Source organism: Trachurus trachurus (genome assembly GCF_905171665.1).
Source record: "Trachurus trachurus genome assembly, chromosome: 15".
Classification (NCBI taxonomy): Eukaryota; Metazoa; Chordata; class Actinopteri; order Carangiformes; family Carangidae; genus Trachurus; species Trachurus trachurus.
This window is the reverse complement of record NC_139906.1, coordinates 25440985-25463743: the sequence shown is the minus strand read 5'-3', so window position 1 is coordinate 25463743 and position 22759 is coordinate 25440985. Positions and strand designations below refer to the sequence as shown.

Here is a 22759-nt window from a genome sequence, read left to right as displayed (position 1 = left end):
TTTATTATAGGTCATCTATTTTGCACTACTACATACAGTATGTAGCTTATTATGTGTGTGTGTATGTGACAATTTATCAGTTTACAGTCTGTTAACTAACACACCTCAGTGGTTTTTATGCTGCAGCTGGCCGTGGGATTAATGAAGCGCTCTTTCTATCTATTCCATTTATTTGTTTTTGGCAAAGGACATTAAGTGAATTCCTGTTAACTAATTACCAAGAAAAATGTATTCTTTATTCAGGTATTCTAATTTTGTATTCTCTCTGAGATTCTTTCTTGGTCATCCAGGTCATCGTAGTCATTAAAATTGAAGGCAAATGGAGTTATTTTGGCTCTTGAGGAAGTGTTGCCTCTTCAGGCTTCTTCAGTTCTAAAAACTGGTGTGAGAGTCCCAAATAATTAATAGGTAGGGACGACACCTTGGGGGTGGCCCCGGTGGTCATTAAACTACTCATCGTGTGAGTGGTTAACCTGCCTCTTTTGTATTATCATTTATTAGTTTAATTCAGAGCCTTTGATGAGATAAGATGACCCAGTAACAAACAATTAACACACAGAAAGAAAAAGAAACAGGTAGATTTTCACTCACCGCATATTTCCCCGTCACCTGGTGGGCTCTGAGTCTTTTCTGGGGAGACAGTGCGGACTCCCCTCCTCTGGGTCTCGGGATTCTTTTCGTCTTTCTCCGAAGAGTCAAATCTGTGTCGTCAAACTGCTTCTTCTATTGCCTTCTCTTACACATGTGTCTTGATTCCTCCACCCTGGGGTTGGGGACTACCCCACCATACCATGTACTGCCCTGACATCTTAAACCTCTGGGAAGAGCAACACCCATATTCCCCTGCTTATGTGTCAGCTCCGCACAATAAGTGGAAGAGCCCCAAGGGCCTTTGTTTGCCCTGTTTGCCGTAGACAAGAGGACAGAATGCCAAAATGACTTTCATTCCCCTGTTCCTGCAGGGACGATGGATTTGGATGCTTCCAGCTTCTACCACATGTATCATTTTATAGCAACAACGCATATTTCAAACAAAGGAATATAGCTCAATCACTTCTGATGCTCGTATGAGAACCAGTTTAATCAAAGTACTGAGGGAATTTAAGCCACTTTTTTCATGATCCAACACATGTCTTTGTTTCCTTTTTGACATGTAGCCAGTGCACTGCAAAAACTCAAAATCTTTCCAAGAATATTTGTCTTATTTCTAGTCAAAATGTAATTTCTAGTCAAAACAAATCCCATTATACGTAAAATCACATAAAAAGTAGCTTGTTTTTAGACACTTTTTACTTCTTTCAAGCATATTTTTACTTGAAATACAGTAAGTACAAAAATCTGATAGTGGGGCAAGTGTATCTTTCTTATTACAAGGACAAAAAACATGCTTTCATTGGCAGATTTTTCTACTTATTTCAAGTGAAAATTTGGTGATGAGTCTTATTTTAAGTGGAAAGAGATTAGTTTTGACCAGAAATTAGACATTTTGACAAGAAATATGACAAATATTCTTGGAAAGATTTTGAGTTTTTGCAGTGAGACATCAGCTGACCTGGTAAATGTCAACAGAACTGACTTGACTTACTTACTGCTATTATCTATAGTATATAGTATTGTCCTACTTGGCAAATGCCATTTATACACACATGGTGTCAGTATAAGATAACACAAACAGTGTTTCATTGTATGGTCAAATATATGTACATTATGACCATGCATATTTTCAAACAAAGTAATAAATCCTTGGCAACTGCTACTGGACAGATAAGGAGGGAAAGTGGGACTGTTTTTAAGACCTGTTGTTAAGATTTAGACTCACTTCCAACTGTTTCTGCAGCCTTTGTTACTGCTTGACATTCAAGTCATGAGGCTTATGGTCATGGTTTTACATTACATCCAGTCTGTGGCTAGATCAAACACACTTTTTAATTCTGCACTCTTCTTTTTTTTCTTTTCCCCATGTAGAGACAGGCAGGTTGCCACACCCTGCGTCCCTTTTCTCAACTAAACACCTCCTGGCTCCTGAACCAGTCTTCTCGTCTTTCTCTTGGGTTTTCTCCAGATGATTCCTTTCAAATGTGTCCCTGCTTAGAGAGGTTTGGTAAATGACAGCTACTGACATGTTAAGTTTCACTTCTTGTAATTAATTCCCAAGAAATTCCCCAAGAATTTTTGAATCACCTGAATTTTAATGACAAAACTGCCATCTTTAGAAATACATCATGCTCTTTCATTTTTGTTTCTTTACTGGGTAACTGGGTACTTTTTTTTTTTTTGAAAGACTGGTTTTAGATAATACTGCTCCAAAGATGGACTGAGTTGTTAAGAGGGCCAGGAATTGTGAGTGAAGGTAGAGATGTATGTAGCTCAGATGTGTGTTTGAAGAGTGTGGAGGAAAGGGAAAACGGTATCCAAACAGGCTGTTTAAGAAAAAGAAAGGTTTACTCTACTATATCATTATTGTTATCCCTTTATTTAGTAGAGTTGTATTTTTTTAAATCCAGATTAATCTCACTGCAATCCTGTAGTTAATCTAGAATAATCTAGATATATCGATAGATAGTTTTAATCTATAGATTAAAATGCTAGATTTGAATTTTGAAGACATTCAAAAAATACGTGACCTATCTGGAGAAAGCTGTTCTACTATGATATTTGGTAATGAAAATTCATGTTCAATACTTTGGTGTTTAATTTTATATTTTGTTAAATATGAATAAAGTTACGGAATTTTACACAGGTTCTGTCTCCATGTGCATGAACAGCCTCTGATAACATAACATTATTGAATATATTGGAATATATTCTAATACCCAATGGCAAAAATAAATTATTAGCACTATAGCAAGAGACACACAGCAGTAAAGGAGCAACTTACTACATATTTGACATATCATGTCATCAATACTATTTGTGCAGATTCTTAAACCCATCTGCAAAATGTCCACAAATACAGCAATTCCTATCGATAAGAGTCTCGCGTTATCACAGCACGTTATCGCCGTTAATGGCCCAGCACTGAAATAAATGCAGTCCTCTAATGGAGACGAGACATTAAAAAAACAGCTGATAATGCTGATTTGACACTTTGACTTTGACTGACTTTTTCATATACGTTGAACCCAGTACCTGGCCCATATGACAATATGGTTTTAGCTAAGATCCAGGCAGAGACACTGAGACAGCAGCTGGCGGACAAATGGATTTAGAAAAAGCTTCAGTCCAACAGATGAAGGCTGGTTTGAGGTGGTGCAGTGCCTGGCAGAGCTGTAGGCTGCAGAGTGTGGGGAGAACAAAGAGAAGACACTGGTGAATAAGAGCCACGATAAAACACTACAGTTAAGTAGTCACTAGCTGGTTCACTGCAGAGGTCTCTGGGCGATGTGGAGATGAATGCAGAGAAGACAAGTAGCAGATACACTAGACGGAAGGCAGGTGTACAACAAGCAGGAAGGCCACACCCAGCCTTGACTGAAACAGACACAAAAAGAAAACAGATCCACAGTCATGGCAAGGTGCACTACACAGCAGGTGAAAATTACTCAACCACAGAAACGCTGAAGCACCTGACAGAACTAGATACCTGGGTATGTAATGAGTTGAGCAGATATAAACAATTGCGTAAGCTTGTTTGGCTCTTCCTACATGTTCACTCATCATCAATTGTATATCCTTTTTGTTTGAAACAATGTGAAAAAGTGTGAAAACATCTAAATGTGTTTTTAATAGGAGGTTATGTAACACTTTCTTGGCCGATGGCAGTCATTTACCCAAGTTCCAAAATGTCGATCTGTTCCTTTAAAACATTTTTTAACTGTCTGAACTACATCCTCCTATTTAGCAAACACAAATCCTTACTTGTCTTGAAAAGCTGTTAGGATGTGTAGTAGCCTAAATATACTGTAAAATGATATCAAACATGAGGTTATGCATTATTACAGCATGACAGACTAACTCCTGTAAGTTAGACAAAATAAAGGGAAGATAAAATGAAACTGGCTGTTTCTTGCTCTGTCTCAGGTAAACACTTCAAGTATGGTAGCTTTTCTTGTTGTTGAATGACATACAGTTAGGTGCACTGCTGGTGAGAATGTTTCTATTATGAGATCTGACGCTGTGATTGAGCTGTGAGGCGTGACTCATAACACCCGACAAATGTTTCCCAACCTCAGGTTTCTGTCTTGTCAGATACCTGCTCAGACAGGTGATGATGTCATCATATCACTATGCTTCCCCGCTTGTAAACAAACATTTTCTCACTGTGCCTTTTAAACACATGTTTGGATATTTTAGGTGATCTGAATAAAACCAGTACAATAACCGGCTTTGAACTCATGTGATGTCTTAATAACTATGAAGATAATAATAATAATTCATTTATTTTATATAGCGCTTTTCAAAGACCCAAAGAAGCTTTACATAAAGAAAAAAAAAGATGCCACATTACACAATATAAAACTGGATTATTATAATGATTCAATATATTGGAAACCCATGAATATCAATAAATACATGGCTTTGGACTATCTGAACTGTTAATTCATGAAGGCTGCACATGAAAAACAAATGTGTGAAACTGTGACAAAAAACATATTCCAGAAATATAATAGTGATCAGGCCAGTTACTTATTTGTCTTCCTGTTTAAGTCCAACTGTCCATGTTTAAAAAACATCCCATAATGTTTTGTCCTTGCACTAATAGAAAAATAAATAAAAAATATTCCGTTCAATATTAGCCTATGAATGAAACTCTACGAATAAGTTTCACAATAATTGCCTGTGGGCAAAGAAACTCGCCGAAAGTATCACAGAGAGTTGGGCCGTCACCAAATATGGTCAGACCGGAAAAAAGGTGCGTTTTTTTTAAACCCCACCCCCTGAACTACGTCATGAGACCTGGGGCTTTGCATTGCCTATATATATGAGTTGATTTCCCAGCAGCTCTGTGTGAGTTCGACACAAACAACAGGTAGAGAGTCAATAATTACCTGCGGTGGTGCACGCGCAGCTTTTAGTCACTACCTGAGAGTGCGCGTTCTCGTTGAGATTCTATCCAAACAGGTTTGACCAGGACACACCTGCAGGAAGCAAAGGAAGCCCTGTGAGCGTCGACGGATTCTTTATTCTTTCTTTGACCTCTGCGGACGACGGACAGATAAAACCCGAGGAGGACACTTTGTTTTAGCTTTTAATTAATCAACATGAAAACTTGGATTCTTCTCGTCCTCGCTGCCTTTGCAGCGGGAGCCTCAGCTCAGAGCTGTAAGTAATTCCATTTATTCATCTTTTGTTAGAATAAAGTGTCTCGGGAGTTTGTAGTACTGTAGACTCGGTGCTTCTGTTATCTCATTTCAACTGTATTATTATTTTTTCTTTTCTGTGTTTTAGTTCATGAATAACTTCAGATACTAAACATAATTGTTAAAATATAGTTTAAACTGTGTGTAGCGAAGTCCTGCTCACCTGTGTGCTCTGCAGTGTAATGTTTAGTGGAGACATAAAGGTGTTGGGGGATGTGGTTGCTGAGTGGGGGTTGGGAGGGTTTGTCCCGCTCTCAGGGAGAGAGACAAACCAACGCCCAGGTTCAGTAAACCTGCTGCTCTACCTGCTCTACCTGCCCCCTCCTGTTTATGCTCCTGTGCCATAAACCCTTCTAATACTCTGGGTTAAACTAGGCCTCTCGTTTATTTAATGTGTCTTTTGTATTTCCAACCAAAGCATATTATATAGGACTTTGTCAAACTATATGATTGTTTAACACAATCACAGCAGGGGGTTGTTAAATTTGAGCCATTCCTTCCTGTGGTGACGTAATGCTTTTCTTTGTTTTTAAAGGTGGTTGTGAAACTATGAAATGGGCCACCTGTGAGGATAAACCTACCTGTACATGTCACGTGCTGGTTGGCGCGGGTGAGAAACAAAACCTGGACTGCACTAAATGTAAGTCATGATATGATCAGATCTTTGTAATCTTCTCTGTCCGGCCTGTTTTCCCCTTCCCCTCCTCATGATGTACCTTATTTATTTATTTTTTTCTGCCTTCAGTGGTCCCAAAGTGCTTCCTGATGAAGGCTGAGATGTTCAGAGCTAAAAAGGGCCTGAGCACCCGCACAGGAGGAAAGCCAGTGGAGACGGCCTTCGTGGACAACGATGGCATCTATGACCCAGACTGTGAGACCGATGGCAAGTTTAGGGCCAGGCAGTGCAACAACACCGAGGAGTGCTGGTGTGTGAACAGCGCTGGCGTGCGCAGGACTGACAAGGGAGACAAGACCCTGAAGTGTGACAAGCTGGTGGAGACCTAGTAAGTAATGCCCCCATCATCACCATCATCATCATGGTTACAACCTCTCATCCTGAAATATTTACACTGTGTCTCTTTTTTCCTTTTTTCTCTCCAGCTGGATCCGTCTCCAGCTGACTCACAAAAAAGTGGACACCCCAGTGAATGCTGCCAATTTGAAGAGGTAAGTGCACACAAAAGCAAACAGACCCAGCCTTATTCTTCAGTTTAGAGTGTCAGTAGTCTCACAGGTGTAATCTGTTCCCTACTGCAGTGCTATCGCTGATGCCATTAACAAGCGCTACAAGAACTTCAACAAGGACCTGGTGGAGAATGTCGAGGTGAGGGAATGTTTTTTTTTTTTTCTTGTTTTTTAACTTTGGCTGTGACTGCCTCCTTTAGCATATTTGAAATTCAGAAATTCATCTCAAAACAAAATCTCCTGTCTGTCCTTCTGCAGTACGACCCCGAGGCTCGCTTGCTTGTGGTGGATGTGAAGAAGCCAATGGGAGACCGCAAGAGCGACCTGACCAATATGGCCTATTACATGGAGAAAGATGTATGTATTTTCACAATGCACTGACGACATATTCATTTTGTATGAGGCTCAAACACAGGCCTGTGGACTGACCCTGTCATTTCCTTATCTGGTCCTCCTCCTGCAGGTGAAGGTTCTGCCTCTGTTCCAAAACCAGGACAAGTTTATGCCCACCATGGGAAGCCAGAAGCTGGAGATGGAGAACATCCTGGTGTACTATGTGGATGAGGAGGCCCCGACTTTCACCATGAAGCACCTGTCTGGCGGGATCATCGCTGTCATTGTTGTGGTGGTGTTGGCTGTGGTTATTGGCCTGCTGGTTCTGGTGAGTACATGTGCATCAACCATTCTACCATCATTGTGTTCAGTGCTGTGTGGTCTCTGATTTCAGAGGAAGTAAAATAATGGAGGTCTAATTCTCTTTTCTTTTCTTTCTTTCTTTTTTTATTTGCAGTTCTTTGCCAGAAGGCGTCAGCGGCCTACTAATAAGGCTCAGGTGAGATGATGAACTTGTCTAACTTTTGAGTTTTCAACATTGCTCTGTGTAAAAGTTTCTTGTTGCACCACAATTATTTACTAACCAGATTCTACGCCCTCCCTCTTTCCAACAGCACAGAGAAATGGAGAACTTGTAAAGTCCTCGTCGCAGCAAGAACTATGAAGAGCCTGCCTGTACATAACCATTGGATGAACGTCTCTGCATTGGGTGTGTGCCATTTGTGCCATTTTTACCATTTTACTTGAGGATTGAAAGTAGATTGTAAAGGAACAATCGACTTGCTGTTTGATATTTTTGTTGGCACTATTTGTTCGGCCATTTTATTTATATATTGTGTAATGTCTTAACTCATCATCCAATCTATATGCCATAAAGAACTGTGCTTTTTAAAATATACTTGGCACATGCCTAATTTTTATGTTAGAATTTGTTGAATGGTTTAAAGTCTACATCATGGATTGTACAGTTTCTTTCTTACTAATGTGTGTTTGATGGATTGTTTTTAATAAAATGTTTTGAAAGACTCCCGGTTGTGCTGGTTTGGTTTTGTTGTAAAGGTGTGTCACTCACAGGACCGTGTCCTCTGTCTCAGTGGAAAATTACAGCAGTCTGTATGGGGAAGGGAAGACAACAACAGGAAGCCACTGTGATCCTATCTTAACTTTATACATAATTCTCTCATCAAATCTCTTCTGACATTGATGCAGATATAAAATCAAACCCTTAATTCGTCGAGTAATTCTAGTTCAAGCACATTTGACAATTCAAACATTGATGTTTCAAGTCATGTAAGATGGCTGCTTTGATAAAGGTGGATGCTCTTGTGTTTACATGGTGAGGTGGGGTGTGGCCGTCCACTTCTCAATCTGTTAGAATGGTTTGTTTAGTTTTAAAGAAATGAAACCTTTACTGCAATAGCAGGAAAACGTATTGATAGACTTTCTGTTGAGGGGAAATACACCTGCGCTCTGCATGAGTCATTCTCATCTGACATGACCACAGATCTCGCCTGCAACAGTATAAAAACACCTGAGACTGTGGTGAGTTCTGTGGGAGGTTTTAGGGTTGTTAGTCATTTCTAGCTGCATCTGTGAGACAGTTTGGAATCACGTTCAGCCTGTTGGTCAGGTTCTAAGTATGTACACAACACATACTGACTAAAGGCAGTAATGCAGGTTTTAGCCGCAAGTCAGATGAAGAGTCAAAGTCCGGCGGCCCAGGAAGAGTCTAAAACTGGACAAACGGACAAGAAAGTGAGAGATGGGAATTGGTTACACAACAGACTCAACACTGTGATGTTGCACTGTTCAGGCCAAAGTTGTAAAAGTCAAAATTCCTCAGGGTTCCTGTCAAAACATGATCACAGTGGTGATTAGCGTCTCTGACACTGCACCTCAGCAGCCTGGACCCTTATGGCACAGTGGAGACTTCTCTTTCTCAAGTCAAAACACAATGCCAAAAAATAAAACTTTATAAAAAAAATGAATGGCAATTAATACATCTGTTTTGATTACCTTTATTTTGAAAATACATATCAGCATTATGTTTGATCTATAACCATGACGATAGACTTCCTCTTATTCCCCTTCAGCTTTGTGAGCCACCAGATGACTATCAGTCATTTGTCTATTATGCTTTAACGCCATTTTGCTTCACCCACTTTTTCTCCCCTGTGACTCCTCCCCCTCTTTGTCTCCTTAGCAACCACAGACTGTATATAAAAAGGTAGCAACACACAAAAGCATTTCTCCAACTAGTTCAGGCAAGTCAGGGATCATATATCGTACCCTCCCCCTCTTTCTGTCCCTCTCTCTCTCTCTCTCTCTCTCTTGTGAGAGACTACAGGAATGAGGGTGTGTCAGTTGCTTTCAGGCACCTGTGTCAGGTATCACTATGTCATCTTCACTTGGACCAATGAGGAGCCGCCGGGGGAGGTGAGAGGGGGAGGGGCGGGCAAAGAAGGGAAAACGTCCTGGTTTCCCTGAGGATATGGTTTGTTACCTGAATGAATGAACCAGCAGACAGTCACTTTGGTGTAGTAAAGTTTATTCAAGCATTAGACTTGTAAAATTATATCATTTATTTAAAGTTTGATTTAAATACAATGTAATTTATATGACAAATAAATATAACACCTGATAGTTCTCGCTGTATACAGGGGGAAGAGCAAAGGGAGGGGGGAAATCATTTTTAAAGTACCTTACACAAAAAATGTCCTGTTTTCCAGTTTATGTGTCATTTAGGAGTCACTGTCTCATCCTGTCCCTTCAGTAAAACACCTGCAACAACAGGAAACATCCTCGCTCTCTGCAGGTTCTCCTTACACCAACCTCTTCTCACCTTCTCCTCCCATTTGCCGTTAAATGACACTTCATAAACGCACTTCTCTTCTCTGTTCTGACCCTGTGATACTTCCCGAAATGAATGTGCTGACTTTGGTCACTCACTCCACCAGAGAGTGTGTTCAAGTGTTTGTACTCTATTAAAGTTTCACAGCTCTCCTGGCTGTTCAGTAACTACGAGCACACAGACTGGTTTCCCCTTATAAAGTTCAGTCTTTCTCAACAAAACTAACTCATCCCATTCTACATTTATCACGTCTGTTGTGTCGTGAGCAGGTCACACACAACGCGTTATGTTTTCACTGCAGCTGGGTTACGCTCTTTTTGAACAGTTTCTTCAGCTGTGGTTGGTTAATGCCTCCTATCCTTCATCATACAACACCTGGGCCCTACAGGAGGGCAGAGGAAGTAAAAAACAAAAAACAAAACTGTTATTAATAATAATTTCTTCATAAAGCGTAAAGACTTCCTCTATACTGCGTACGGTTGCATTATTTCTGCAGGTAGAAATAGAAATATTAACTGTAAAACAGCATCTTTACCAAAGGAGCGACCAGTACAGACTGAGGAGACATCCCAGAGCGCTCAGTGCATCAGTGAATGCTGTTGACCTTCCTTCTCGGAGTCAGGACATAATAGAGACACTCACCAGGGAGACAGACTGTCCCCTGAGGATGCTTCTCATTTGTTCTCAGACTCTATTGTACCTTCATATAAAGCTCAAGCTCCAGTTTAAGCCCAAATCTCATACACTGCAAAAACTCAAATATCTTACCAAGAATATTTGTCTTATTTCTAGTCAAAATGTAATTTCTAGTCAAAACAAATCTCATTATACATAAAATAAGAAACATCACATTAAAAAGTAGCTTGTTTTCAGACAGTTTTTACTTATTTCAAACATATTTTCACTTGAAATAAGTAGAAAAATCTGATAGTGGAGCAAGTTTTTCTTTCTTATTACAAGCACAGAAAACCTGCATTCACTGGCAGATTATTCTACTTATTTCAAGTGAATATTTGTTTGAAACAAGTGAAAATTATCTAAAAACAAGTTCATTTTTAGGTGATGAGTCTTATTTTAAGTGGAAAGAGATTAGTTTTGACTAGAAATGAGACATTTTGACAAGAAATAAGACAAATATTCTTGGTTTTTGCAGTGTAATGTGTTCTGTGGGAGAGGAGACTGTAGAGATCCTGTATGATGATCAGTGACCTGCTGCCACCTCAGCTGCTTTAGCAAGATGCTATTTCACCTCCAGTAGGCAGAGCACTGCCTGTTACACATACCTGAAATTATTCTGTGCCACTTACGTATGAGTGGAACTGCAGCTGTAAATACATTGAAGTAAAAGTGAGTGTGTTTCTCAGAGGAGTGGGAGCGTCACAGCAGTGTGGGGGCCTTACTGGGCCGTCCCTGTGCTGGGGGGGATTTGCTCCTCAGCTCTTTGCTCTTCAGGCAGACGGGCTGAGCCACCATCAGGGCCGGGGCAGAGAGGTGGTGGGTGGTGGCCTTCTGCTGATGAGCGCTGTTGACGTAACTGGATATGAGGAGGGTGATTTCCCTGATCTGTTGACCAAATACACGAAAAGGGATGTCAGTGTTTGTTTCCATTTATGTGAACCTTTAACTTCACATAGAAATCGTGTAATCATTGATTGATTTGTTGCACAGTGCCATGCACATTATTGTGTCCAGCCTGTGGGCTTACAAGACACTAAACAATACAAACATCCAAAGATGGATATTAAAGTCTCACAAGTCTATATCCATAGATCCATGCAATGAGAATTTTAGAGTAGCAAAATATACAAACCAACAACAGTAAATTGTAGTAGGATACGTAGGATACAGTGTTTTCTGTCTTAATGTCCATGCTTTTTCAATAAATCTCACCAGGACATAGATCTCCCCCAAAACCAACTCAACAGACATCCAAAATAAGTCAGGATTCTTCACCTTCAACAATATCAATGGTGTGAGTCAACATATGGTCAATATCATTAAAATGTCAACTAACAACTTTCAATTAAAACACATTTTGTCTGTTGTTTGACAACTGCAACAAAAATCAGTACAGCCTCAATTGAGTGAGACTCAGTTATTTTATTCTCTTTAAGGTTTTAAGATTCCCATGTCTTGTTCTTTTGTTCTTCATTATTTCACAGCTCTAGGTTTTATATTAATACTGTGAAAGTATCAAAGCCTTAGTCACAGAGAAAGGCACACAGCCTGTATTCAAGAAACACAGCATTAAAATGAGCCCTGAGGATGTCTTAACTTAAGTTACCACTCCCAGTCATGGCCTTGGCACACACTATCCAACCTTTACCTAAATATGCTGCAGTATATGTTTTTCAGTGTGAGGCTGTGTAAGTATAGAGCTGTGCCTGCCTGGTGGTTCGGCTCGGACTGTATGTGTCAACTCTGCTGCAGCTGCGGTCTGCTTGTTCTTCACCACGAAGAGGAAACTGATAAAGCTGCAATGTTCACAGCTTACTTACTTTATAACTCATGTTGCAGTTCAGCTGAACTGGAAGTAACTGGTTTAATCACTTGTTACACAGATTCATGTAAACTAATTTTTTTGTGGTGTTGATTTTAAATGCATCTGTTAACTCAGTGTTTTAATAACACATACAGGAAATCGAACACTCCATTCCCAAAAAGAAAACACTTACCGTATTTTGAATCTTTGACATCTTAGTGATGTAGCTTTGTTTTATACTGTAATATACCAGTATTGTCAGCACCAAATGCTATACAATAAAATAAGTTGAATTCTGTAAGATTGTATTATACTCTATTTGAATGAATCTGTTATCATTATCATTACTCGTCGTCGTCATACTGTGTGATAAGTGCAGCATAAAACTAAGATGAACAGCATCTTTGATGCACCAAAACCATAATAGGAGGTGGATGAAATGATTGGTGTAAATCTCTCACTAACCTTGGAGGTGTCCATGGCAAACAGATGTTTCTCTGTGGGTCTGTCCTTGCTGGTGTTGGTCCCACTGCTCTGTCCCACCACCAGCATCAAGTCCTGTCTGCAGCCTCCAAACGTCATCAGGCTCTTGTAAGGATGGGACACCAGCGGCTTCTAAACGCAGACGCAGAATGATTTATTTATTATACACAGTGCATCCAGTGTTCAGAACCGCACTCTTCTTCATATTTTGGTATGTTGCAGGCAACTTTGTGCTAAAATCCCAAAATTTCTTAAAATTTTCCTCATCAATCTCAATCACTCAACACTTCATTATGGCCAAGTGACACATCTCTTACATGACCTGATTTGTACACTGTTTCAGCAAGTCACCGCAAGTTTCAGCTACCTGGTTTTGGCTCAAACTAAAATACATTATATAAACAAGTAATTTAAGAGTGTATAGACCAGCCTTTCTCAAAGTGGGTGCCGCGGCACACTGGGGTGCCGTCTGACTGCGTCAAGGGTGCCGTGAAAAAAATACCTCTTCTGACATTTCATACAATACATTCTCTTTATATATGCAAAGGGGCCGTGTCCACCGTCTACTTTCCATTCAGATCCTATGGAGCTTGGAAAAAAGCTGTCGGAGTTTCCTTTTTTGTTGGTTGCGGCACTCGGAGCGCTCAGAGTTGAAATATATATTTATATATATATCAGCTGCGGAATGGCTATCAGGACGACCAGGAGATCTCCCGGTCGGCCGCCCAGCCAACATGCTCCAGCATACCATCAAACAGGTTACCCTGCGCGGTAATGCGGCCTTTATGACCAGCCTCAGTGAGGCTAATGTAAGTCAATCATGTTCTCATGATAATCTTCAAGGTTTCCTTGAATTAATTGATAGTAACAGTCCAACCATTATTTATACCACTTCTTGTCTTTTTACATCTCACTCATGGTTGCGATAGTGACGCAGACTCTCATCAATCCAGACTACTAAATGATTTTTGTTTAGCCTCCTGTCTTTATCTAATTCTTTTTGTTCAGATATAACTGAATTTTCATGACCAAACATATAAAATAACCAGCAATGTTTGTTCGTTCTTAAATTGTAGAATGGCGCAAAGCCTCATGGGAAATGGGAAACGCGCTAGAGAAAAGTCACTGAGAAAGTTATCATTAAACTAGCGGCTACGGCTAAAAATAGAACGACTCACGGAAGCTAAACAGCAAAGCTTATCAGTCCTGCCCGTGTGTCACGTTATTTATAAGTTATATTAATTTAACAAGACAACACAGCCCGTGCTAAGTGGGCCGGTACGTCGGTACCTGGTCGGTACGCGGTACCGTTACTTCTGGATTTTAACCACTTGAGAGTCGGAACTTATGGGCACCGAAGCATGTTGGTGAGTAGGACAAGACCCGAAACCGTGGCGTGTGCAGCGCGCTGTCAGTAAGATCCATTCGCAGAGCAGAGTAGGGAGGGGGAAATATACCTGACTGGATGTAATGTTATGGTCAGCAGCGTTAATCCTTGAGTGGCACTAATTGCAGCTCTTTCACCCCATTCAGCATTTCTGTAGCCTACTTTTAATACAAATCCATGATCTAGCTGGTGCCCACTTCTGAAGGAAATAGCAAAATATAGCTACCCATATGTCTTATTTTTCTTATTCTAACCCTGCCCCACTCCACCCCTGATACAGTATATCAAGCGGCGCTGGCGGCTCGTTTCGGCAGCGTTCAGAGAGAGAGAGAGAGAGAGAGAGAGAGAGAGAGAGCGCTCCGTGGACACGGCCGTTGGTCACGGGCAGTAGGGTCCGTGTCCACCGGACGCTATGAAAAAAATGCGTCGTACCAGGCTCACGTCTCACATTGATGGTGAGTCACAGCCTCATCTCTCCTCTTCCACCGGTGGAAACTCTCTGATTGTTCGCAACGGAGTCAGAACGGAGCGGAGACGCCGGTGGATATTCATGTGAACGCGTGCCTGCGCGCTGCGCATGTAGACCTTTCTCTCTTCCACTCACATTGCGGATTATTATGTGTGTGCATATGTAGGCTACAGAGGCACCTATGCATAAATACTGTAATACTGTCCCGTCTAAATAAACAGGACATTTACATTTAGGCTATGCAGTGTCATTTTGAATTATATTTTACACAGGGGTGCCGTGAGATTTTATGCACTTTTGAAAGGTGCCCTGACTGAAAAAAGTTTGAGAAACGCTGGTATAGATCATATGGAGCTATTTGTTTCCAGGGGAAATTAAACATTGTTGTGATATCTGCTTTTTGCTTAGCATTAAATCACTTTACTTACTGGAACCAATTATGCTTCACAGGATACATGACACACAATACCACAACAAAAGGAATCATGTCTGGACAGCGGTGGAGATGCTTACGATAGAGTTGTGCTCCAGAACACTGACACCGTCCTCATGCACTGCCAGCCAAACACGCACACCCTGCTCTGGAGAGGAAGTAATGGACTGAAACCAGACACAGAGAAGGAAGTGAAATCAGTTATTCATTCTTTTCCAGTTTATAACAAAATATGATGAGCACAAGGATCTACAACATAAGGCCAAGTGGGCAGATCAGTGGCCACAGCAGAAAAAATGAGGGCTGTGGAAGTTGTGTCATCTGCTACTCTGTGATGCCTTGTCGTTTCATTTGAATACAACCGAAATAAAAGAATCATATTTGTCAACCTGCTATGTCCTTATGTAATAATTTTTTTTCATTCTTTATTTATTTTGATTTTGATTTTTACTTAATGTTTATCTGTATTTGTTCTCCACTCAGAGATGAGAGCAAATAATAGTGATGATAAGACTTGAACTTTAATTTACAAGAGATTATAGTTACATACACTCAGACACACACTCACTTCTGCTTCAAACAGTTTGGCACCAAAGTAAGGCCACTTCCTGGCAACGGTCAGGTAGATTCTGATGCACTCTGATGAACTTCGACTTCTGAGCGAGGCCCAGCGCGCAGAGAGACGCTGCAACAGTTGCCTGAGAATGGGGAGGAGATAAAAGGATAGTTTATAGTTAAGTCAACCACAGTCGTAGTTTGATGCGTGGGGGAAACAACGTGTCTTAAATCTGCTCATCAATGTTCAGATTTGTGATGAATGCTTTTTGTTTTCTAAGATTTTGAACAGTGTAATTCTGATCCTAGATGACCAGTCTGATTTCTGTTCTTATGTGAGCCTCATTATTATCTCTTACCTTGATGGTCACCTCTTTACCCCAGATAACTAGTCTCAACCTGAATAGCAACTCTGAACTCTCAATCTCTCTGAATTCTCAACCATATGTATGTTGAAACATGCAGCTGTCTAGGAAGCATTGTCTATTTTCTTTTGAAGCCCTAAGCAGAAACATGTAATAATGTAAAAGCCATAATTTCCATTCAAAGTGAACATGCTGAACAAACAAAAAAAAGTACAGTAAAAAGTAAAAATATAAGACGCTCTATAGTGGATTTTCCTTTGATGTGTCACCCGTGGATACGTTTGAGACGTGTGTGAACTGAATCACGTGTGTTCAGGTACCTGAGTTGCTCGACAGACGTCGTTCTGCGGTAATGTTTGGGGTAAAATCTTTCCAGGACCTGTTTCAGCGTTTGGTTGGACTTGGTCTGGGCTGATCCAGGAGCAGAGAAGGGACGCTCAAAATCTCCATACTCCATCTGAACACAAGGAGTTTCATCAATCAACAACAAATGTGTTAGTTGTACCTGCAGCTTCATCCATGACATTCAATATCTAACTGACATGATAAACATATGGGGAGTTGCTGAAAAAGCGATGCAGTTCCAGACCTGAGCGAGCAGGGCAGCCATTTCCAGAGCCAGCTCTTTGTTGACAGGAAAGTGTCCACCTACAATGGCTTCGTTGGTTTGATAAGCCAGCAGCATCCTCTCCCTGTCCGACTCCCCCCGGACCTGGTGAGAGAAGTACAGCCTGGGAGGGGACAGGGACAGACACAGAGGATAAAAGGAGACATCAAACAAAGGGAAGGAGAAGTAGCAGGAGAAATAATGACAGATGGATTCAACATTTATCAAACTTCCAAGGTTTAATGTGTTGTGAAATGATTTTGCATTAAACTGGGATATATTGAAATAAATTAACTGATACTTTTCATTCATCCTTTCACAGTTTACCTCTGTCGTGAATGATGTTGATCTCCTTCTACTACTGTAAAATCTTGTCCTGGTTGGTCGTACCTGGCTGTCATGAGCCTTGTGTTGCTTCCTGGATTCCTCCCCTGTTCTGTTTTATTGTTTTATTTTACTTCCTACCCCAGTGCATGTCCTATCTTTTGTGACTCCCCCCTCCTGCAGTTAGTTGCACCTGCTTCCCTTGTGTGAATTTAGTCTCTGGTCCAATCCCAGTGTTCCTATGGCCTAAGTGAACCTGAACCCCCATGGACTTGACGTCACCTGGTGAGTGACAGAGTGAGGGAGGCTGCAGGGTCAATAAAGAGTTGTGGGTTTCTAACTTTTGATTGATGTTTTTTTTTTACTCCTTCCTTTTGCTTCCTGTACAAAATAGCAATGTTATCTAATTATAGGATCGGAATCCATGATTTATAGCAGCATAGGACAAATAACTGCACACAGTTCTGGCTCTAAATCACCACTGAGCTCTGTGTTTATTTTTTTTTTTACATGCAAACGTTTTTCTCTGTAACATCTCTTATAACATTCTCTGTAACCACTGAAAACTTGTTTTTGAAGTTAAAATGTTTCGAACTGTGGGCCAATTCTCTCATTATCTGTTTCTTCATTCTCTTTGTGGTGTCTCAGTGTTGGATTCTGCTCAGTCTCCCTTTTCCATTCCTGCCTACCATGCCGCCTGCCATCTTATCCCCCTGAATGACTCTATTCATTTTAAGTAGAAAGCAAACCTTATGTCACCTTAAGCTGTTTCTCGCTACCTGTTCTTGTAGGTGAGCCGTACAGTCTTGGTGTTTTCAGACTTGCCAGTGTGCTGCTCCTTACAGGCCAGCTCCCATTTGGAGATAATGTCACAAATCTGTAGAAGATTGTAGAAGATATGGAAATGACACATTTTGTGGTGAAGGTTTGGGAAAGAAGTAACACTACCTTCAAAAAGTAATCATCACATGAACTAAAGGTGCACCTTGATGCTTCCTTGCAGACAGTGTTCCAGCTCTCGTCCGGTAGGATCATCGGTGTACAAGCTGAAACCAGACAGCCCAGGTTTCCTCATGCCGGTGTCTTGGTTGAGGCGACACTGGAACTCATCCACTGTGGTTGAAGCGTCGAAACTCACCACCTGTGGTAGGGAAATGAAATGCAAAGGACAAACATTAAAGTAATGGCAACTATCACTCAGTCAGTCATCAACATTCCAAAAAACTAAAATGGCTGAGTAGAGAGTATTCTCCACTGTCATGGTCTGTGTCCTTATTTCCTGTTTTATTTTGTAATCAGTGTTCATCTTCCTGTGTGCTCCCTGCAGGTATGGTTGTCTCATTTCCTGTTTTATTTTGAAGTTCATGTCTCATCTTCCTGCGTTTGCCCCCGTGTTGATTTAATCACCTATGTCTCATTCCCTTGTGTATTTAACCTGTGTGTTTTCGCTTGTCGGTTCTTCTGTTGTCTGTGCTGTGTTCGTCCTGCGGTCAGTCCCTGAACCGGTGCTCCATATTCCTGCGTTCCTGCCTTTTTGTGGCTCCCCATACTGTAAGTGTTAATATAACATTTTTTGCTCATTCTACTTTGCCTGCCTGAGTCTGCATTTGCGTCAGCATTCCACCAACACACCAACATTTTTTCCATTAGGACTGGATCTGGATCCAAACAATATTTCCTATGAAGTGGAAAAATATGCTGAAAAAAACAACAACCTTGTAATGTGACGGCCGGTTACTCCCCTGACATACGTATGTCCCGCCAAATCCATTCAGTATTTTTTGTAACAAACATACAAACACACACAGGTGAAGATACACCTTCCTTGGCAGAGACATAGTTGGAACGGTACCTTTCCTAGAGTTTAAGATACTGCATCCAGAAGTTGAGATATTTAAATCTGGTCCAAAATATGCGCTTTATATTATTACTATTACTATCATTGTTAAAATTTCAGCACATAGTATGTTCATGAGTCAACTTGTACTAACATCTCAAAACTGATTCCTGATATGTGTCTTTTTTCTTTATTTGATGTGACGTAAGACTGAATTTGATCCAGACACAGGCTGACTGCAGCCTGCTGTAAAAAGTGGAATGCTCCACCAGAAGCAGGAAGGGACAAAAAAAAAACCCTCCACTGTGGGGTTGTGGGGCGGTACAGTCAGCATGTGCATTCAAACATACTCTGCCCAGTGGACTGTTGGATAAAATGCAACAATGTTATCTGTAAGAAACTGTTGCATGAGGCCAGCTGGCTTTCAGGCTTCACTCATTTTTACCTGGTAGGTGTTGTTGAGGAAGTGAACAGGAATGCTGAATGGCAGCGAGTGATGATAGGGATTCCTCAGTAGGATAGACAGGATCTCCATACGGGACGGCCTGGCCTGCCTCTCCCCCTTCTGCTGGGTCCGCTCCATGGAGCGCTGGCAGTAGATGGTATACTTACCCACCTCAGTCCTGAGGACAGCAGGAGCACAGTCATATAATACATGCACAGTAGCATGTCAGCAACTTCAAGTTTTCTCAACAGTCAAAGAAACTAACATTTAAAGGTACATTGTATAGGAATTACCCCCATCTAGCATTGCGGTTGTATATCGCAAGCAACTCAATCGTATTTTTCATGCTGCATTCACGTGAAATTGGGCAGACGGCAGACGGATGACAGCCGCTGCACGTAACGGCATAAACAAGCCTCTATGTAAACAAATGGTCCAACAATACATGTGACAATATGTTGTCATGGCGATGTTGTATTGTTTACCTGACCCACGTTTTACCGGCTTTCTTTCGACTTCTGTGACTAAAATGACATCCGGTTTGTTACCGACGGCCGTCTGCCCGACTGCACGTGAATGCAGCATCAACACTTCAGTTTGTTGATGGGGGGATTACTGATTAATGAAAAACATACTTTTGAACGAAATAATCGATTTTCGTGAAAAGATAACAGGATAAGTTACACAATGTCCCTTTAAAAGTCAAATTAAGAAAATAAAAGTGAACAGTTTTATTGTGTCAACAAAATAGTTATGTTAAATCTAACTTATTAATCACCATAAACATATTTTATGCAAATACATGTAATCTCTTTACTGGATTAATGTTAATCAATTTTTTTTTTTTTTTTTTTTTTTTAAAGATAGACAAGTTGGTGGCTGGCAGAGATATCCAAAACCTTTGTCCTTAGTACTAGTCAAGCAAAATAGTCTAGGCAAAATAGCGTTTTACGACAGACTAATTGTCACAGAAGGTTTTTCACCATACATAATTTCTATGAGGTGTCTAGAACAACATACTAAAAGTCCTAAGAAATCCTAGTTGGGGAAATATGTTTAATTCGCATCATTATTTACTATATAAAGTCTATGGTGCTGACAACAATACACCCCAATGGGCTATTTTTTTCCTTTACTCCTATCACAATGAAACTTTACACAATGAAAGTATCCATGAAATGTAACATTTTTTGTATTACAAGTTTCTTTGAAAATGAATTTGAATATGCAAATGAGCCTTACACTAATCAAATATGCCCAAAATACACCCGGATAGGCTTCTTTTTTTCCTTTACTCCTACCACAATGAAACTTTACACAATGAAAGTAGACATTAAAAGTGACATTTTTTGTATTACAAGTTTCTTGGAAAATGAATTTGAATATGCAAATGAGCAATGCACTAATGGAATATGCCCAAAATACACCCGAGTAGGCTTATTTTCTTCCTTTACTCCTACCACAATCACACTTCACACAGTAAAAGTATACATGAAAAGTAACATTTCTGTATTTCAAGTTTCTTGGAAAATTAATTTTAAATATGTAAATGAGCTCAACACTAATTGACTTAAATGGTCAAGAAGCCATAAAGCCACAAGCAGCAACAGGGGCCAAATAACTAACACATTCATGTCCATTCAATAAGTTAACCTATGCACTGAGTGCTGACACTTGCCACACTTGACTTATGCATACACACATGTCACTTGCCACACTTAAAAGACCTATATTGACCTTAAGAATTAATTGCACAGTCTTGTCTCCAGTTGCTTTCTAAATTATTTTTTATTATTATTACCGAACAAGCCTTACCTAACGACTCTCCTCCCAGTTTGCAGAGAACATCAGAAGAAAGTCAGAATTCATCAAAGTCATTTCAACGGCCATGTGTGATGTTATATATGCTGAACTATGTTCAACAAGATATGAGCGGGACTAAGAACTAAGTTATTTACCCCCTGTTTTTGCTGCTTGTGGCTTTTGGCTTCTTGACCATAAGTCAATTAGTGTTGAGCTCATTTACATATTTAAAATACATTTTCCAAGAAACTTGAAATACAGAAATGTTACTTTTCATGTATACTTTTACTGTGTGAAGTGTGATTGTGGTAGGAGTAAAGGAAGAAAATAAGCCTATTCGGGTGTATTTTGGGCATATTCCATTAGTGTATTGCTCATTTGCATATTTAAAATACATTTTCCAAGAAACTTGTAATACAAAAAATGTCACTTTTAATGTCTACTTTCATTGTGTAAAGTTTCATTGTGGTAGGAGTAAAGGAAAAAAATAAGCCTATCCGGGTGTATTTATTTGATTAGTGTAAGTCTCATTTGCATATTCAAATTCATTTTCAAAGAAACTTGTAATACAAAAAATGTTACATTTCATGGATACTTTCATCGTGTAAAGTTTAATTGTGATAGGAGTAAAGGGAAAAATAGCCCCATTGGGGTGTATTGTTGTCAGCACCATAGACTTTATATAGTAAATAATGATGCAAATTAAACATATTTCCCCAACTAGGATTTCTTAGGACTTTTAGTATGTTGTTCTAGACACCTCATAGAAATTATGTATGGTGAAAAACCTTCTGTGACAATTTGTTCTATTTTGGGGTCCAAAATGAGCTAAATTGCCTGGACTAAAAGGTACTGCTCCCACAATGCAACTCAAAAAGCCACATCATTCAACTCTTCACCTCGAGTTTGATCCTCCAGAGTTATCAGAAATGCATTTAAAATGCAGCCATGTTCGCTGTGTCAGTACATTATATTACAGGAGTTAGAGGAAAATGAAGCTGAGTTGAAGCTGTGTAACCCTCCAGTTTATCCTTGGGGGATGTAATCAAATGAGTGGTATTCAAATACATGCAAGGCAAGAATCTGTGATAGCTACATGACATTTATGGGAGGAGATACACAAAGACCAATGCTGTGTTAAAACACCAGTAGAGCATAATGGGTTCTTTTTAGGTTTTAACAGCTTTTTTCAAAATGATGGTAATGACAGATAAGTCAATTGAACTGTTTGTTTGGAGACAGACTTGTTTTCAGTTAGAACTGTTTAAACAATGGAGCGTGGTTCTTAGTGTCAGTGTCACCTGGAGTCTCCGTGTCGTTTGAGGTGAAGCTGGAGCAGCCAGAGGAAAGGATGCTGGGGCAGAAACAGTCCAACACACAGGGCCAGAAACTGCCAGCCCTGAGTGACACGACAACAACAATAACACACTGTTATGTAAAACCCTCTTTACAGACTCACACACACGAGACAGTGACGCTCTAACATGAGGACGGACTGGAAACTGCAGCTACACATTGTTGCAGTGTGTCATATCATGAAACAACTTGTCAGGCGCTTGTCACACATTTGATCATGTTAATCAGAGTTCATTCATGTTCAGCATAGTTTTCTAAGCTTTTAAACAGGTTGTACTCCAAAGCGCCTCTTCAACTGCTGCCCTCTGGTGGCCATGTGACCGTGGGTGTTACTGGTGTCTGGTCACTGGGTTTGGAAGATCACATGACCACATGTTGGATAAAGAGTTTCTGGTGTGGTACAGTATTACAGTAAGAACTGTCAAGGGCTTGGTCGGTACAGACAAAAACTCTTTTGTATTGTGTGCCAACAAAAGAGAGACAAGTCTCTCCAGTCAGTTTTGAAGTAACAGTTCAGACCAGCAGCCACATAGATTAAAATGTT

General features: G+C 40.3%; 3 protein-coding genes across 5 annotated transcripts in view; 1 reads left to right on the top strand and 2 right to left on the bottom strand.

Annotated features, from left to right (window-relative positions):
- tmem254 (transmembrane protein 254) overlaps positions 1-22759 on the bottom strand; it is a 312289-nt gene that overhangs the window by 223972 nt on the left and 65558 nt on the right. The gene's annotated exons all lie outside the window — the stretch shown is intronic.
- plekhh2 (pleckstrin homology domain containing, family H (with MyTH4 domain) member 2) overlaps positions 1-22759 on the bottom strand; it is a 136044-nt gene that overhangs the window by 72758 nt on the left and 40527 nt on the right. Inside the window, exons 21-30 of one of the 3 annotated variants that reach the window (XR_014595968.1) lie at positions 22161-22258; positions 19057-19234; positions 17760-17915; positions 17554-17651; positions 16433-16574; positions 16164-16300; positions 15492-15621; positions 15004-15090; positions 12617-12766; positions 10953-11232 (exon numbers count right to left, since the gene is read on the bottom strand). Coding sequence is in view for 2 of the 3 variants with exons in the window: in XM_083987996.1 (XP_083844122.1) it covers positions 11047-11232; positions 12617-12766; positions 15004-15090; positions 15492-15621; positions 16164-16300; positions 16433-16574; positions 17554-17651; positions 17760-17915; positions 19057-19234; positions 22161-22258 (1362 nt within the window). In the remaining variant the exon portion in view is untranslated. Of the gene's footprint in view, positions 1-10818; positions 11233-12616; positions 12767-15003; positions 15091-15491; positions 15622-16163; positions 16301-16432; positions 16575-17553; positions 17652-17759; positions 17916-19056; positions 19235-22160; positions 22259-22759 lie in introns of those variants that run through there. The other 2 variants (XM_083987996.1, XM_083987997.1) reach the window with 2 other exon arrangements.
- Positions 4964-7838, top strand: epcam (epithelial cell adhesion molecule). Its single transcript, XM_083988082.1, has 9 exons — positions 4964-5262; positions 5836-5940; positions 6046-6304; positions 6402-6467; positions 6558-6624; positions 6744-6842; positions 6949-7146; positions 7276-7317; positions 7433-7838. Exons 1-9 carry the CDS (start codon positions 5202-5204, stop codon positions 7454-7456), a joined length of 921 nt encoding a protein of 306 aa, XP_083844208.1. The 5' UTR covers positions 4964-5201; the 3' UTR covers positions 7457-7838.

Excerpts from the sequence above, each read along its gene's own strand:
- epcam (XM_083988082.1), top strand. The coding sequence starts at position 5,202 with ATGAAAACTTGGATTCTTCTCGTCCTCGCTGCCTTTGCAGCGGGAGCC. Across the intron at positions 5,941-6,045 it reads AAACCTGGACTGCACTAAAT|TGGTCCCAAAGTGCTTCCTG; the intron begins GTAAGTCATGAT and ends TTCTGCCTTCAG. Across the intron at positions 7,147-7,275 it reads TTATTGGCCTGCTGGTTCTG|TTCTTTGCCAGAAGGCGTCA; the intron begins GTGAGTACATGT and ends TTTTATTTGCAG.